The 13,916-nt window shown below is 38.6% G+C and overlaps 2 protein-coding genes across 4 annotated transcripts in view; one reads left to right on the plus strand and one right to left on the minus strand.

Annotated features, from left to right (window-relative positions):
- C11H11orf74 (chromosome 11 C11orf74 homolog) overlaps nt 1–11,109 on the minus strand; it is a 61,977-nt gene extending 50,868 nt beyond the window's left edge. For 2 of the 3 annotated variants that reach the window (XM_029956928.1, XM_029956926.1), the window contains exon 1: nt 10,971–11,109. The gene's annotated coding sequence lies outside the window, so the exon portion shown is untranslated. Of the gene's footprint in view, nt 1–10,852; nt 10,872–10,970 lie in introns of those variants that run through there. The other variant, XM_029956927.1, reaches the window with a different exon arrangement.
- Nucleotides 11,110–11,445: 336 nt separating this feature from the next.
- RAG2 (recombination activating 2) lies at nt 11,446–13,029 on the plus strand. The gene has a single exon (XM_029915804.1). It carries the CDS (start codon nt 11,446–11,448, stop codon nt 13,027–13,029), a length of 1,584 nt encoding a protein of 527 aa, XP_029771664.1.
- Nucleotides 13,030–13,916: the final 887 nt, after the last annotated feature.

Below are 13,916 nucleotides of genomic sequence, written 5' to 3' on the forward strand. Positions count from 1 at the left end.
TATATATATATATGTGTGTGTGTGTGTGTATGTGTATATATACACATTTGTACATATACACACAATGGAATATTACTCAGACATTAAAAAGAATGAAATCTTGCCATCTGCAATGATATGGATGGAGCTAGAGTGTATTATGCTAAGCAAAACAGATGAACATAGGGGAAGGGGGGAAAAAAGAGAGAAAAGCAAACCATGAAAGATTCTTAACTGTAGAGAATAAACTGAGGGTTGACAGAGGAAGGTGGGTGGGGGATGGGCTAAAGGGGGGGTGGGTATTAAGGAGGGCACTTGTGCTGAGCACTGGGTGTTATATACAAGTGATGAATCACTAAATTCTACACCTGAAACCAATTTTATGATATATGTTAACTAGAATTTAAATAAAAACTTGAAATAAAAAAAGAAAACGTGATAAATTAAACCTCATCAAAATTCAAAACTCTGCTCTGTGAAAGATCCTGTTAAGAAGATGAAAAGAAAAATTACAGGCTGGGAGAAAATATTTATAAATTACGCATCCAACACAGGACTAGCACATAGAACATATAAAGAACTCTCAAAACCCAACATTAAGGAAAAATCCAATTAAAAAAAAATAAAGACATGCACAGACATTTTACCAAAGAGGATATGTAAATTACAGATAATCTAATGAAAAGATATTTAATATCATTAGCCATTAAAAAAACGTTAATTCAAACCACAATGAGATATCACTACACACTCATCTGAATGGGTGAGACAAATCGTCAGAAAAATCATGAGAACACCAGTTTTGCAGTGTGGTTGTAAGTGAGGTAACATTAGTCTTGTAGCGGTGGTAGAGCTGAGTAGCTCAACTGAGGCGATGAGTCTACAAGGCTACACATGTGACGCAGCTGAACTCCACACACGAATTTTGTATACGTCACTGGTGAAATCTGAATAGGTTCTCTGGATGGTACCAAAATCAATTTCCTGACTTTTACCTTGTACTACAGACACACAAGATGTTAACACTGCAAAAGGCTGGAAGCAGGGTGTGTAAAATCTCCCTCCCTATACACTTTTTTTGCAACCTCATGTGAATCTATTCTGTGATCTTTATTGATTTCAAAGTTAAAAGTTTAAGAGGGGGGAAGGGGAGCAAGAGAAGAAGGCTAAGGCAATTAAGGTAAAAAAGATTTAAGGAAAGGAAACTATCACTGAAGGTTTACCAACAATGTTGGAACTCATGCATGTTGATTGTTTTTCCCCTGCAGAAAGCTCCGGGGGAGTGGGAATAACACTAATCTATAAAATTACATGTTTAAGCAGAAACTTTTCTGTTGAAAAATTTGCTTCCCTTTCCTGCTCATCCATCCAAGCTACTGTAATGAGGTTTCTTGAGGCTATCATTCATTAAGTCTTGCTGTTCATCAGCAGATTGTACAAAATCAATTTTATGTCCCCAAAATATACTCTTCCTTCAAGCTGTTTAAGTCAATCCAGAAATGTCTGCATTGACTCACTGAGGCAGGTCAACTGAGTATTAGACTGTTTTCAATTACACAGTTATTAATTCCATTAAGCAAGGAAAATGCAGTTAAGCATTCAAACTTCCTTTCCCTACTCACTCCCTAGAGTTTTGTTTGTTTTTTTTTTAAAAAAAAAAAAGCAGATTACCAATGGATATGGAATCTGAAGACTATACCCATAAGATAAATTTCAGAAAATCCACTGTTTTGGAAATCAGAAAGACTACTTTTTCACTACCACTATTGATTATTTGCTCTGTTGGAAATTTTTGTTATGGGTAATCACAAGTAAATACCCTACCTTCACCACCTAAAAAACTCCAAGTACAGTAGCTCTAGGCTAGAACATTTATCAAGAAAAAATGTGCAATACATGTATTTCAACCACTTTCAAAACTGATCTCCTATCTTCAGAAATGTAATCAACTACATCGGTGCGTTATGAATGGTGACCGTGAGTCTTTCCAGCGAACATTTTTTCGAGGTGCCTGATAAAGCTGTGAATCCAGTAGAGGCAGTAGTTTCTGAGTCATCTTTATAGCTCTATAACCATGCAATAATATTTCAATCGTAAGAGTTTTTTAGCTCAGTTGTAATCCCACCTTCACATGGGATGCAATGCCCCATTAATGCTTACGTTATCTATACTGCATAACAATTGTAGTTCAAAGGTATCCACTCAATTAAAATTATCCCCTTCTCTCCAGCGTCCTGGGCCTGTTAGCCACCTGCACAGTGCACAGCACTTTTACAACACCAGAAATCCTGCTTTAAAGCAAAATCCACACAGCCAGGTAGAAGCAGGTGTAGGCAAACCAACTGAATCAACCCTGCTTGCAGAAATTCATTTCTAAGTGTTTCAAAATGCCAGATCTTGCAAATAAAATCGACCTTTTCATTTGACATCTCTTAAAAGAAGATTTTGAAGATGCATTTCCTGACTGTTTTTTAATCTATATTCCTATGCCTGTGGAATAATAAATGTGCTTCCCCAGTTTCCAAAAATCTAAGCATTTTAATTGCAAGTTTGCCTCAATGGACACAACATAACACACATACACAAACATGGTTTCCAAAGACAGTAACTAAGAGACACAAAATCCCCCCTTCTCTAAAGACAAAATTTTGAAGTGAAATTTTTTTCTAGTACAACATTGTAAATCACCTCTGAAATGTTTCTCCATTTCATTTTACAGCAGTGTCCACCTTAAATCACAGAACAATGGAACAGAGGAAAATACCAGTCATTTCAGACAGGTGGCCATGTTTAATTAATTGTCCTAAATAAAAAGTGACAGGTCACTTGTCATGTTCTTCTTCTGACAATCCATCATACTAACTATAGCTTCCTTCCTTCCATATATTTCCTTTTCCTACCTCTTTTCTCCTCTTTGCCAGTTTCAGTTGTGGCTCCCCTTATGGGATTCACTCAACAACAAGTCAAAATATCTCCTTTTCCGCTACTATTTATATAATTCTCTTAAAAATCAGCCACTTTTTTAAAAAGTAAAAATTGTCTATTCCTATCCGAATGCTATGAAAAGTTGTCCTTGATTCAAACACTTTTTAACTCATTGAGCACCAATGTAATTTTTTCTCCATTTAAAAAATGGGGATGGTAATGCTTGAGAGGCAGCCTGTACTTCTTGAAAACCAGTCACGAGTTCACAGAAGAGTGCCACTTCCCCGTCTCCCCTCAACCTACTACGGATGCACACCCCTGCAGCTCTGTTACCCTTGTTCTGTTATTTAACCTCTCTGGCCTTAAAATAGCTTGAATGTGAAAATAAAGGGACTGGACTTGAAATTGCCTTCCATCTCTGGCATTCTATTTTTCTCCAATTATGCTTCCTAATTGCTCAATTACTACGTCAGTATATCCTGTTACTTTTATTTCCCCACTGTGAAATAAAAATCATTTTATTCTGTAATTGCACTGACTTGCATTCTTTAATTATCCACTGTTTTTGGATAAGGTAGAAGAAATTAACATATTTCAGTAGATTTTTTAATTTTTTAAAAAATATCCATTTATTTATGAGAGAGAGAGACAGAGAGAGAGAGAGAGAGAGAGAGAGAGAGAGACAGACAGAGAGTGAGTGGGGGAGGGGCAGAGAGAGAGGGAAACACAAAATCCAGAGCAGGCTCCAGGCTCTGAGCTGTCAGCACAGAACCCGATGTCAGACACAAACCCCAAAACCAGAAGAGCATGACCTGAGCCAAAGTCGGATTTTTAACCAACTGAGCCACCCAGGTGCCCTTCAGTAGAAGTTTGAATTTGATTCTGCCAAAGGGTTTAAGAATGGGCTGAGTAACATAAAATTATGATTTCTTGGTGAACTTTTAGGAATTTCTAAGGGTGAATGTAAGGAAGGGTGTAAAGTTGCTTCATCCTATGACTATGTATGTTCCTTAAAGACAAAATCTGTGATACTTTTCCAAATTCTCCACATGTTTCATACATAGTAGATGCACAATAAATACTGTTCACTATTTCACATTTAGCTTCAATGCTGAGCCCTTCAGTAGACTGGGATCTTGACTGAGATGAGCACAAGTGTAACGCTCTCCTTAATGGTGTGGCAGAGGCTAACGGTTTTAAAATCCGTTTCCAAATGTACTGCTAATTTCCAGCTGCTTCAGGAAATAACTAACCCGCTCAGCAACAAACTGCCTGTTTTTTGATGTTAGTAATGCACAAAGGCTAAAATATTTGCCTAAACCTACCCATGGTTTCTATGTTCCATTTCTTATTTTTTGCATTTACTGTGGAGATATCCAATATGTCAACTTTATGAGAGCTGTCACTGAGGCTGGAATTTCAAGTACTATAATCATATAACACATAAACAGATTAGGGAAATAATCCGATACTCTTTTGCAGACAAAGAAAAAAATCATCATGGAAGTTAACTAGAAGAGATGATACTGCTTTTTTAAAGGACGGACCAACACTTCAAATGATAAAAACAAGTCAAACAACTGAGCTGCTCATTAGTTTTTAAAAACTCAACTGAAAATATATATCCTAAAATTTTGCAAAGAATTAGTCACTTGTACAAATACATATATAACATCATCATCACCAGGCAAGATTTACTGAGTACACTCTTTTATATCAGACACTTTGTATCCATTAATCCTTACAACAAGGCAGGTTATCATCCCTGTTTAAAGATAAGGAAACTGAATCTCAAAAGGATAATTTAACTAGTAAGTGGCAAAACTGAGACTCAGATCCAGATCTGTCTACTTCCGATCATGCATTCTACCATCTAAGCCAAATGGAAACCGATTAAATAACCAACAATGGCAGTTAGATAAATTATGTTACATTTACTTCATGGAATTTTAGGAAGTTATTAAAAATTATAAAGGTAGAAATAAAATATACATTTCATGGTATATATGAAATAATGCTATATTAAAAAGATAAAATGAAATTCAAACGCATCCTTATTATAATCAGGTAAAATGTATATACATTTGGATAAACACAGATAAAAAATTTTATGATTAGGCCATAAGCTAATGAGTGGTATATATTTTTCCTGATGTAACTGTTTTTAATGAGTTGCTTTAAAATTAAGTCAGCTATGGTAATGAAGACAGTGTGGTATTGGTGAAAGAACAGACAAACAGATCAGTCGAACAGAGCAGACAGCACTGAAAAAGACCCACATAAACACAACCAACTAACCTTTAACAAAGGAGCAAAGGCAATAGAGTAGAGCATACACAGTCTTTTCAACAAAGATTCTAGAACAACTGGCTCTCCACATGTAAAACATGAATCTAGCCACAGACCTTACACCCTTCACAAGAATTAACTCAAATGGATCACAGACCTAAACAAACAAACAAAACCATAAAGTACATAGCTCATGGGCATGGCAACAACTTTTTAGATATAACACCAAAGATACAATCTATGAAAGAAACAACTGATAAGATGGGCTTATTAAAGTTAAAAACTTCGGCTCTGCAAAAGACACTGATAAGAGAATAAAAAGAAAAGCCACAGACTGGGAGAAGATATTTGCCAGACACATCTGACAAAGGACTCTTATCCAAAATACACAAAGAGCTCTTAAAATTCAACGATAAGAAAACAAACAACCTGGCTTAAAAAATGAGCTAACAGACACCTGACAAAGATATACAGATGACAAAAAAAAAAAAAAAAACCACAACACTGAAGAGATGCTCCACATCATATGTGATCAGGGAAATACAAATTAAAACAACAATGAAGTATCACTCCACATCTATTAGAATGACCAGAATCCAGGGGCACCTGGATGAATCAGTTGGTTAAGCGGCCGGCTTCAGCTCAGGTCATGATCTCATGGTTTGTGGGTTTGGGCCCTGTGTTGGGCTCTATGCTGACAGCTAGCTCAGAGCCTGGAGCCTGCTCCGGATTCTGTGTCTCCCTCTCTGACCTTCCCCTGCTCGTGCTGTCTCTCTCTGTCTCTCAAAAATAACTTAAAAAAAAAATTTTTTTTTAATTTAAAAAAGAATGACCAGAATCCAGAACACTGACAACACTAAATGCTGGCGAGGACGCGAGGCAACAGGAACCCTCATTGATTGCTACTGGGCACTGAGCACTTTAAAAAGATATTATCTGAGGGGCACCTGGATGGCTCAGTCAGTAAGTATCTGACTTTGGCTCAGGTCATGATCTTGTGGTCCGTGAGTTCAAGCCCTGCATCATGCTCTGTGCTGACAACTCAGATCCTGGGACCTGCTTCGAGTTCTGTATCTTTACCCTTCTCCTGCTTGTGCTCACCCTCTCTCTCTCTCTCTCAATATAATAAATATTTAAAAATGTTTTAATTACAAAAAATAAAGATATTATCTGATTTAACCTTTTTTGCAACAATCTTTTGAGGTGATTATTTCTATGATTCCCATTTCAGACACAGAAACAGAAACTTAGGGATTAAGATAACTCCAGTGGAAAATGGCAGAGCTGATAAAAGAAAACCAGGTCCCTTTGACTGCAAAGCCCATTTGCTTAATCACTGTGCTATGTCATATTCATTCTGCTATGCCATATTACACAGCAGCTCCTGATATATGATACAAAGCTGTTAGTAGGCCTCCAATAATTAGAATGACTTCTGAGCTTTGCATTAAAGAAAATGAGACTGTTGAAGAGTAATTCAAGATGCAAATGACTGACACTGGTATTAGGGGTCTCAGCTTTAGGAGATAATAATTTATTCATTTGATTCTTGATAGTATTATTTAAATCATGGCAATTATATTCATTTTCTTCTATGTTTTTCTAAAACATTTTTAATAAAAATATAAATCATATTTCAGCCAGCTTTTGTTTGGTTCTTTACAAATAGTGGATTGTGTTTCCACTGTTCACCAGTAAGGAAAGAGTTAAACCATGAGCATATACCCTGGTGGATATCTCCCTCAACCATCTAAAGGAAAGAAAAAAAAAAAAAAGGTCACAGTCAGTTACTCTGGTTAGATCAGTGTTCACTGGAACACCTGTAGGCACACACACATTCTCTTTACTGTGAGCCGCCTTCTTGCCGGGTCAGAGGGGCAGTCAGTGAAGCTTCCCAGGCGCTGACATTTACTACCTGGTCTAGCGGCAAAGACTCAGAGAGGGGTGAGCAGCCTCTCTGGCCTTCAGGTAGGTCCCGTACCTGCATTTCTATCAAAGCTAAAACACGGGCACCTACGTTTGTCAACTTGAAGGGCAAGATGATGCCCCACGTTAGCAGCGGGTGAGTTAGAGGGACTGGGGGTCCAGATGGGGAAGGGATGCTGTAAAATTTGGAAACTGGGGGGCTTTCCGCTGTCAGGCTGCTGCAAGGATTTAATTCCTGCAGCAGCAGAGCCCATGTGTTCATCTGAGTACATAAATGCTTCTCTGGCATAAGTGTCAGGAAAAAAAAAAAAAGATCTCAGCCTGGCTTCAGTGGTAGCAAAAAAAAAAAAAAAAAGGACATAATGCACGCCTCAGACCTGATTAGCTGTGCAGGACAGTGTTAATTCATGCCCGAAATGACTGCGGCTACATGAGGTTCCCTACTTTCTTGGAGCAATCAGGAAAACACGGGCAACACTGATCAGTAGGATTTAATGCCTCAGAGTACAGTACCTTTCTTTGGAAGGAAAGCAAAGAGTCGGTTCAGACACAGGAAACTACAAACCCAGACCTCGCACCATTAGCCGTCTTTGATTCTCAATCATGCCCTGGCTTCACAGTGAATAAATGAAAACCTCCCTGCTGAGCAGTGTTAGCATGGGGTTGGGAAAATTGTATAAATTCATTGGTCCTCTATTTCTGTCTTTTAAAAAGAATCTTTAATGTGTGGACTTTGAAACTTCCTTCAGTTGAAGAACAGTAGCTTCTTTTTCAAAATCTGCCTTTTTTTTTTTAATCCAGCCTATTTAAAGAAAGTAGATTATTTTAGTTCTAGTATCACCTTTTAAAAACTCTTAAAAACTAAGACGACTAATATGGTCATGTTAAAACTATGGAAGATAGACAATAGTCCACTCCAGCGAAAACATATTTAAGTTAATAAAGCAAATTTCAAAAACTAAAAAAATATGGCAAATTAATGGGAAAACACTTTCAATGTTCCTGTTTATTCTTTAAATAGGTATGTCAACTGGTCATGGTTTTAAAGGGGTAATCTAAAAATTAAATATAAATACTTGAACTGCATTACAAAAGGAGGTAATTCACCTTAACAGTAATAAACCTCACCTGTTTTTAGGGCTCTGAAATGATGAGGTGTACCAAGAACAGGGCATCAAAGGGAGAACAGATCAGAAATCTCCAAGGACCCAAACTAAGCTGTAAAAATTGGGTATTCCTTATGTCTTGCCCAAGAGAATGCGTCTGTTCAATCTGCAATAATCATGTTTTCACTTATGAGAAGCCAAATTCCCTATGACAACCTTTAAATGAAGCCAACAGGCCACAATGAGAACTTTCTTTTTTTAAAACAAAAAATGCTTGCTGTTTAAAAGCCAGTGTTCTTGGTATTCAACCCTTGGGGTCTGGACTCCATGACCCCAATAACAGTCTTCAGAGATATTTAAAACAAACAGGCTTTGGCTTCAGTGCTCCCCCCACCCACAAGTGGACAACTGTCTGGCAAGCACATATCATGCTGAGTGTAGCCACTTACGGGTTTCATTTATGGAATTGAGGGTCAACAATATTTCCCCTTTCATTCCTATGGAGAGCATGTTCTTGGTTGGACAGAGGCCTTCTCTCATGCCTACTTGGATGGGCCCCAAAGAAAGAAAACACCCACGTTATTTCATAAGCAGGGCAAGGTGCTGAACCTACAAACCATCATGAAAAAGAGGTGGGCTTGCTTTCATGACTTTAGTAATAAGTCTTCTCATTCATCATGTCCTCACTTGGTTTAATAAACCCGCAAGATGTGATTCTTAAAATATTAGACCTTGAGGAAAGTCCCTAGTAAACTAAAACTAAGTAGAAGAGAACATTTAGCAGTTAATTAAATCTGATCTATAGAAGTGCTTCAAGGCATAAAGCCTTACCAAAATCTCATGAGACTGACCATAGATTCTAAATGGTCCAAGAAATCTTTGCAGGCACAATAGAAACTATGGTATCAACTAACATTTATTAAATGCTTATTCTGTGCCAGCCACTGTGTTATGTGATTTACATGTGTTATTTCAGTCATCCTTCCAAACAACACAATGAATGGGTGCTAATACTATTCCCATGTTACAGAAAAGAAAGAACAGAGAAAAACTAGCTTGACCAAGATGGTTACACAGCAACTAAATTTCAGAGCCCAGATCTGGACTCAGATTGCAAAGTCTGCAATTTTAAAAAAAAATTTTAACACTTATTTACTTTTGAAAGACAGAGAGTTAGAGTGAGCAGGGGAGGAACAGAGAGAGAGGGAGACAGAATCCGAAGCAGGCTCCAGGCTCTGAGCTGTCAACATAAAGCCCAATGCAGGGCTTGAATCCACGAACCGTGAGATCATGACCTGAGCCAAAGTCAGACGCATAACTGACTGAGCCACCCAGGTGCCCCCAAAGTCTGCATTTTTAAGGAGAGGTTAGACAAGGGGTAACAGAAGAATGAATGAATGATTCCCTGTTATTTAAATTGATATCACCACTAACACTTCTATTGTATATGCTTATCCAATTCTCATTAGTCTAAAAATTTCATCAATCAATACCCACTGACCAGATCCCAGATCCTAAATCCCTTCTAACCATCCCCAACATTATTAAGTTTCATCTGCCATGACTGGCAGGTGACTGTGTAGTAATGACCCTACTTTTGATAAGTTCAAGCATAATTTTAACTATCACTAACTGGGCAAAGCCCTATTGTAAGTGTTTTACACGTAGTAATTTACTAATCATACCTTACATCAACCAAGGAGGCAGGTAAATTATCTCATTTTACAGATGAGGAAACTGAGAAAGATGTTAAATTACTTGCCCAAGTTCATATAGTTAGTATGTGACAGAGACAGGATTTGATTACAGTCAACAGCCTTCAGTCCATACTCTGAGAGCCATATTCAGAGACACTTTCATACTGATTTTGATGCATAGTAATAATTTATTGTGAACAGTAAAGAATTTGTACCCTTTTGTTTCTCCTTTAACCTTTGGTGCCTAGGACCTCATTCTGCAAAGTATATTTCTTATTAAGGCTCCTGGCATCTCCCTAAGGTAAGTGATAATAAAGTCAAAATGTATCAATTTGGCTTCATCTAATAAATACCTTTTTAAAAATATTATAATACTACTATTCCTGAATAATTCTGGCACCTCTTTGCTTAATACATGCTTAGGACAGCGTTACTAAAGAATTATGTCAAATGTCTTGGGCAGGAAAGAGCGATCTGAAATAACAGTCACTAACTGTAATTTCCTAGAGAGAAGGGAAGGAGAGAATGGAGGGAGAGGAGTGTTTAGGAACTTTCTCTGCTTCCCTGAAAGAACCCTAAAAGCAGGAGCAAGAGCGATTGAGGAAGGGGCTTTTGACAAGGCACTCGCTAAAATCTAATTACAGCATTTCCACTACGAAATCATTATCAGGTAATCTCTCCCCCGCGCTCCAGGTATTGAAAGACTGGTCTTTGGCTTCCGTAAGAACAGTCACAGCTTTCGTGACCTCGGTGTCCCTCGCACCCCCCGACCCAGCGACCTAAGGACGTTCAAGGGTGCAGTTGAGCCTAGTCCTCGAAAGCATCTAGGCGGGAGTCGGCAAGGACGCCTCAGCCCGGGGCGTCCCTCCAGGCACGGTTTCCAGGCAACTCCTCTAGGGCCAGAAGCAGCTGTGCTTCCTACGAGGTCACCTGTTTTAGAGTCCCCGGAGAGACACCGGCAACACCCGGCAACAGTCAGCCCGTCGACCCTCCTGGTGCTACAGCCTTCCCGTAACCCGAATGTTGCGTTTGCGTTAGCCGCGCTCACCTCCCATTCCCTAGTTTTCCGCCTTGGCTCCCTTCTAGTCACTTCGCACTTAGGGCGTCTCTATTCTGAGAGGCATCCCAGGAGTCGTTTCTCCTGGAGCAACAAAAACCGTCGTAGCCACACTTGCCATAAAGAACGGATTCCTGGGAAATGTAGTTCTTTAGGCCAACAAGCGGTGAATCTTGGGGGGGAAAGGACTACAATTCCCAGAAATCTAAGGGGATGTGGCCCAAGCAGGAAACATGTCCCAACGGCATAGATCCTATTAGGAAGGAAGGTTCTGTGGCTCTTTGCTTACCTAGCTGCTTGGATTTTGCTCACTCAGTTGCTCCACAAGCTTGTGGAGGAGCTTTTTTTTTAAACAAGCGTTTTACATGTGAAGTGATCCAAACAGAGAGATTTATAAGAAGACATACAGTAATGTTTTGTTTTGTTTTTTGCTTTCAGATAAAAGATCTACCAACGATCAGAAAATATGTCACTACAGATGATAACAGTCAGTAATAACATTGCCTTAATACAACCAGGCTTCTCACTGATGAATTTTGATGGGCAAGTTTTCTTCTTTGGCCAAAAAGGCTGGCCCAAGAGATCCTGCCCCACTGGAGTTTTCCACTTTGATGTAAAGCAGAACCATCTCAAACTGAAGCCTGCAGTTTTCTCTAAGGATTCCTGCTACCTTCCTCCTCTTCGTTACCCAGCCACTTGCATCTTCAGAGGCAGCTTAGAGTCGGAAAAGCATCAATACATCATTCATGGAGGGAAAACACCAAACAATGAGCTTTCAGATAAGATTTATATCATGTCTGTTGTTGGCAAGAATAATAAAAAAGTTACTTTTCGCTGCACAGAGAAAGACTTGGTAGGAGATGTTCCTGAAGCCAGATACGGTCATTCCATTGATGTGGTGTATAGTCGGGGGAAAAGTATGGGTGTTCTCTTTGGAGGACGGTCATACATTCCTTCTGCCCAAAGAACCACAGAAAAATGGAATAGTGTAGCTGACTGTCTGCCCCATGTTTTCTTGGTGGATTTTGAATTTGGGTGCTCTACATCATACATTCTTCCAGAACTTCAGGATGGGTTATCTTTTCATGTCTCCATTGCCAGAAATGATACCATTTATATTTTAGGAGGACATTCACTTGCCAATAACATCCGCCCTGCCAACCTATACAGCATAAAGGTTGATCTTCCACTGGGTAGCCCAGCTGTGAATTGCACAGTCTTGCCAGGAGGAATCTCTGTCTCCAGTGCAATCCTGACTCAAACAAACAGTGATGAATTTGTAATTGTCGGTGGCTATCAGCTTGAAAATCAAAAGAGAATGGTCTGCAACATTGTCTCCTTTGTCGACAACAAGATAGAAATTCGTGAGATGGAGACCCCAGATTGGACCCCAGATATTAAGCACAGCAGGATCTGGTTTGGGAGCAACATGGGAAATGGAAATGTTTTCCTTGGCATACCAGGAGACAATAAACAGGCTACTTCAGAAGCGTTTTACTTTTATATGCTGAAATGTGCTGAAGATGATGTGAATGAAGATCAGAAAACACTCACAAATAGTCAGACATCAACAGAAGACCCAGGGGACTCCACTCCCTTTGAAGACTCAGAAGAATTTTGTTTCAGTGCAGAAGCAAATAGTTTTGATGGTGATGATGAATTCGACACCTATAATGAAGATGATGAAGAAGATGAGTCTGAGACAGGCTACTGGATTACATGCTGCGCTACTTGTGATGTGGATATCAACACTTGGGTACCATTTTATTCAACTGAGCTCAACAAACCTGCCATGATCTACTGCTCTCATGGAGATGGGCACTGGGTCCATGCCCAGTGCATGGATCTGGCAGAACGCACACTCATCCACTTGTCGGAAGGAAGCAACAAGTATTACTGCAATGAGCATGTGAAGATAGCAAGAGCACTACAAACCCCCAAAAGAGTCCTACCCTTAAAAAAGCCTCCACTGAAATCCCTCCACAAAAAAGGTTCTGGGAAAATTTTTACTCCTGCCAAGAAATCTTTTCTTAGAAGGTTGTTTGATTAGTTTCACAAAAGCCTTTCAAATTCAAGTGCATCAAATTTTTAAACCTATTTTAAAGAATCATAACAATGATGAAAATTATATTTCTATTTTTGTTTATTGAAAATGCCTGTATTTTCTTTTAGTCTTTTGCATGAAGTGCCACAGGAAAGTGCTCATAATACAATGCTAAGTACTTGAAAAAAGTTTACTCAAAGTTATCTTAAATGAGAATTTCTGACCTGAATTTTTTCACTCAAGGTATCTTCAATACAGAAGCAGTAATAATAATCAAGATATGTTTATATCCTTCATATAATTTTTGGTAACAAATAATCTATAGAGTAGTTAAGGCAAAATTAAACCAGTAAAGAAACTAACATCCAAAGGAACTGAATGAATTATTTTGCACAATACAACAATTTGGTGGTTGGTCAAAAATTAAAACCAAGATCACCTGTGTCCCATGATAAAGTTCTTTATACATCTCTAAGTCTAAACTGGTCTCTTAATTATGCCTATGAACAGGAAAAGTTCTATGTAGCTTATTTAAAGCTGTAAGATAGACAATCCCTGTTGACTTAAAGGAAGAGAAAAGGACTCTACATCAAGTTTGTTATGTTTTATCAGGTAACCTGTGTGAACTTTCTTCAGAGAATTTCCCACTACCCCCGTCTGGTGCACAGATGATGGACCAAGGCCAATTGCTTGAACCAATTCTTTGAGAGACTTAATGAAAACTGACGTCTACAGCTACTTAGCAGTCTGTGAAAAGTGAATAAGTTAGAGCGCGCTAGGAAAGGACCACCAGTTAAATCTCAGAAAGAAAAATAGTATTATTTCCCCCTTTAGGAATGTCCTAAAGTTAATAGGTAGAAGATTTTAAATGGGGAAAAATTAATTTGTGTGTG

The sequence above is a fragment of the Suricata suricatta genome, chromosome 11 (assembly GCF_006229205.1).
Source record: "Suricata suricatta isolate VVHF042 chromosome 11, meerkat_22Aug2017_6uvM2_HiC, whole genome shotgun sequence".
Lineage (NCBI taxonomy): Eukaryota > Metazoa > Chordata > Mammalia > Carnivora > Herpestidae > Suricata > Suricata suricatta.

Excerpts from the sequence above, each read along its gene's own strand:
- RAG2 (XM_029915804.1), top strand. The coding sequence starts at position 11,446 with ATGTCACTACAGATGATAACAGTCAGTAATAACATTGCCTTAATACAA.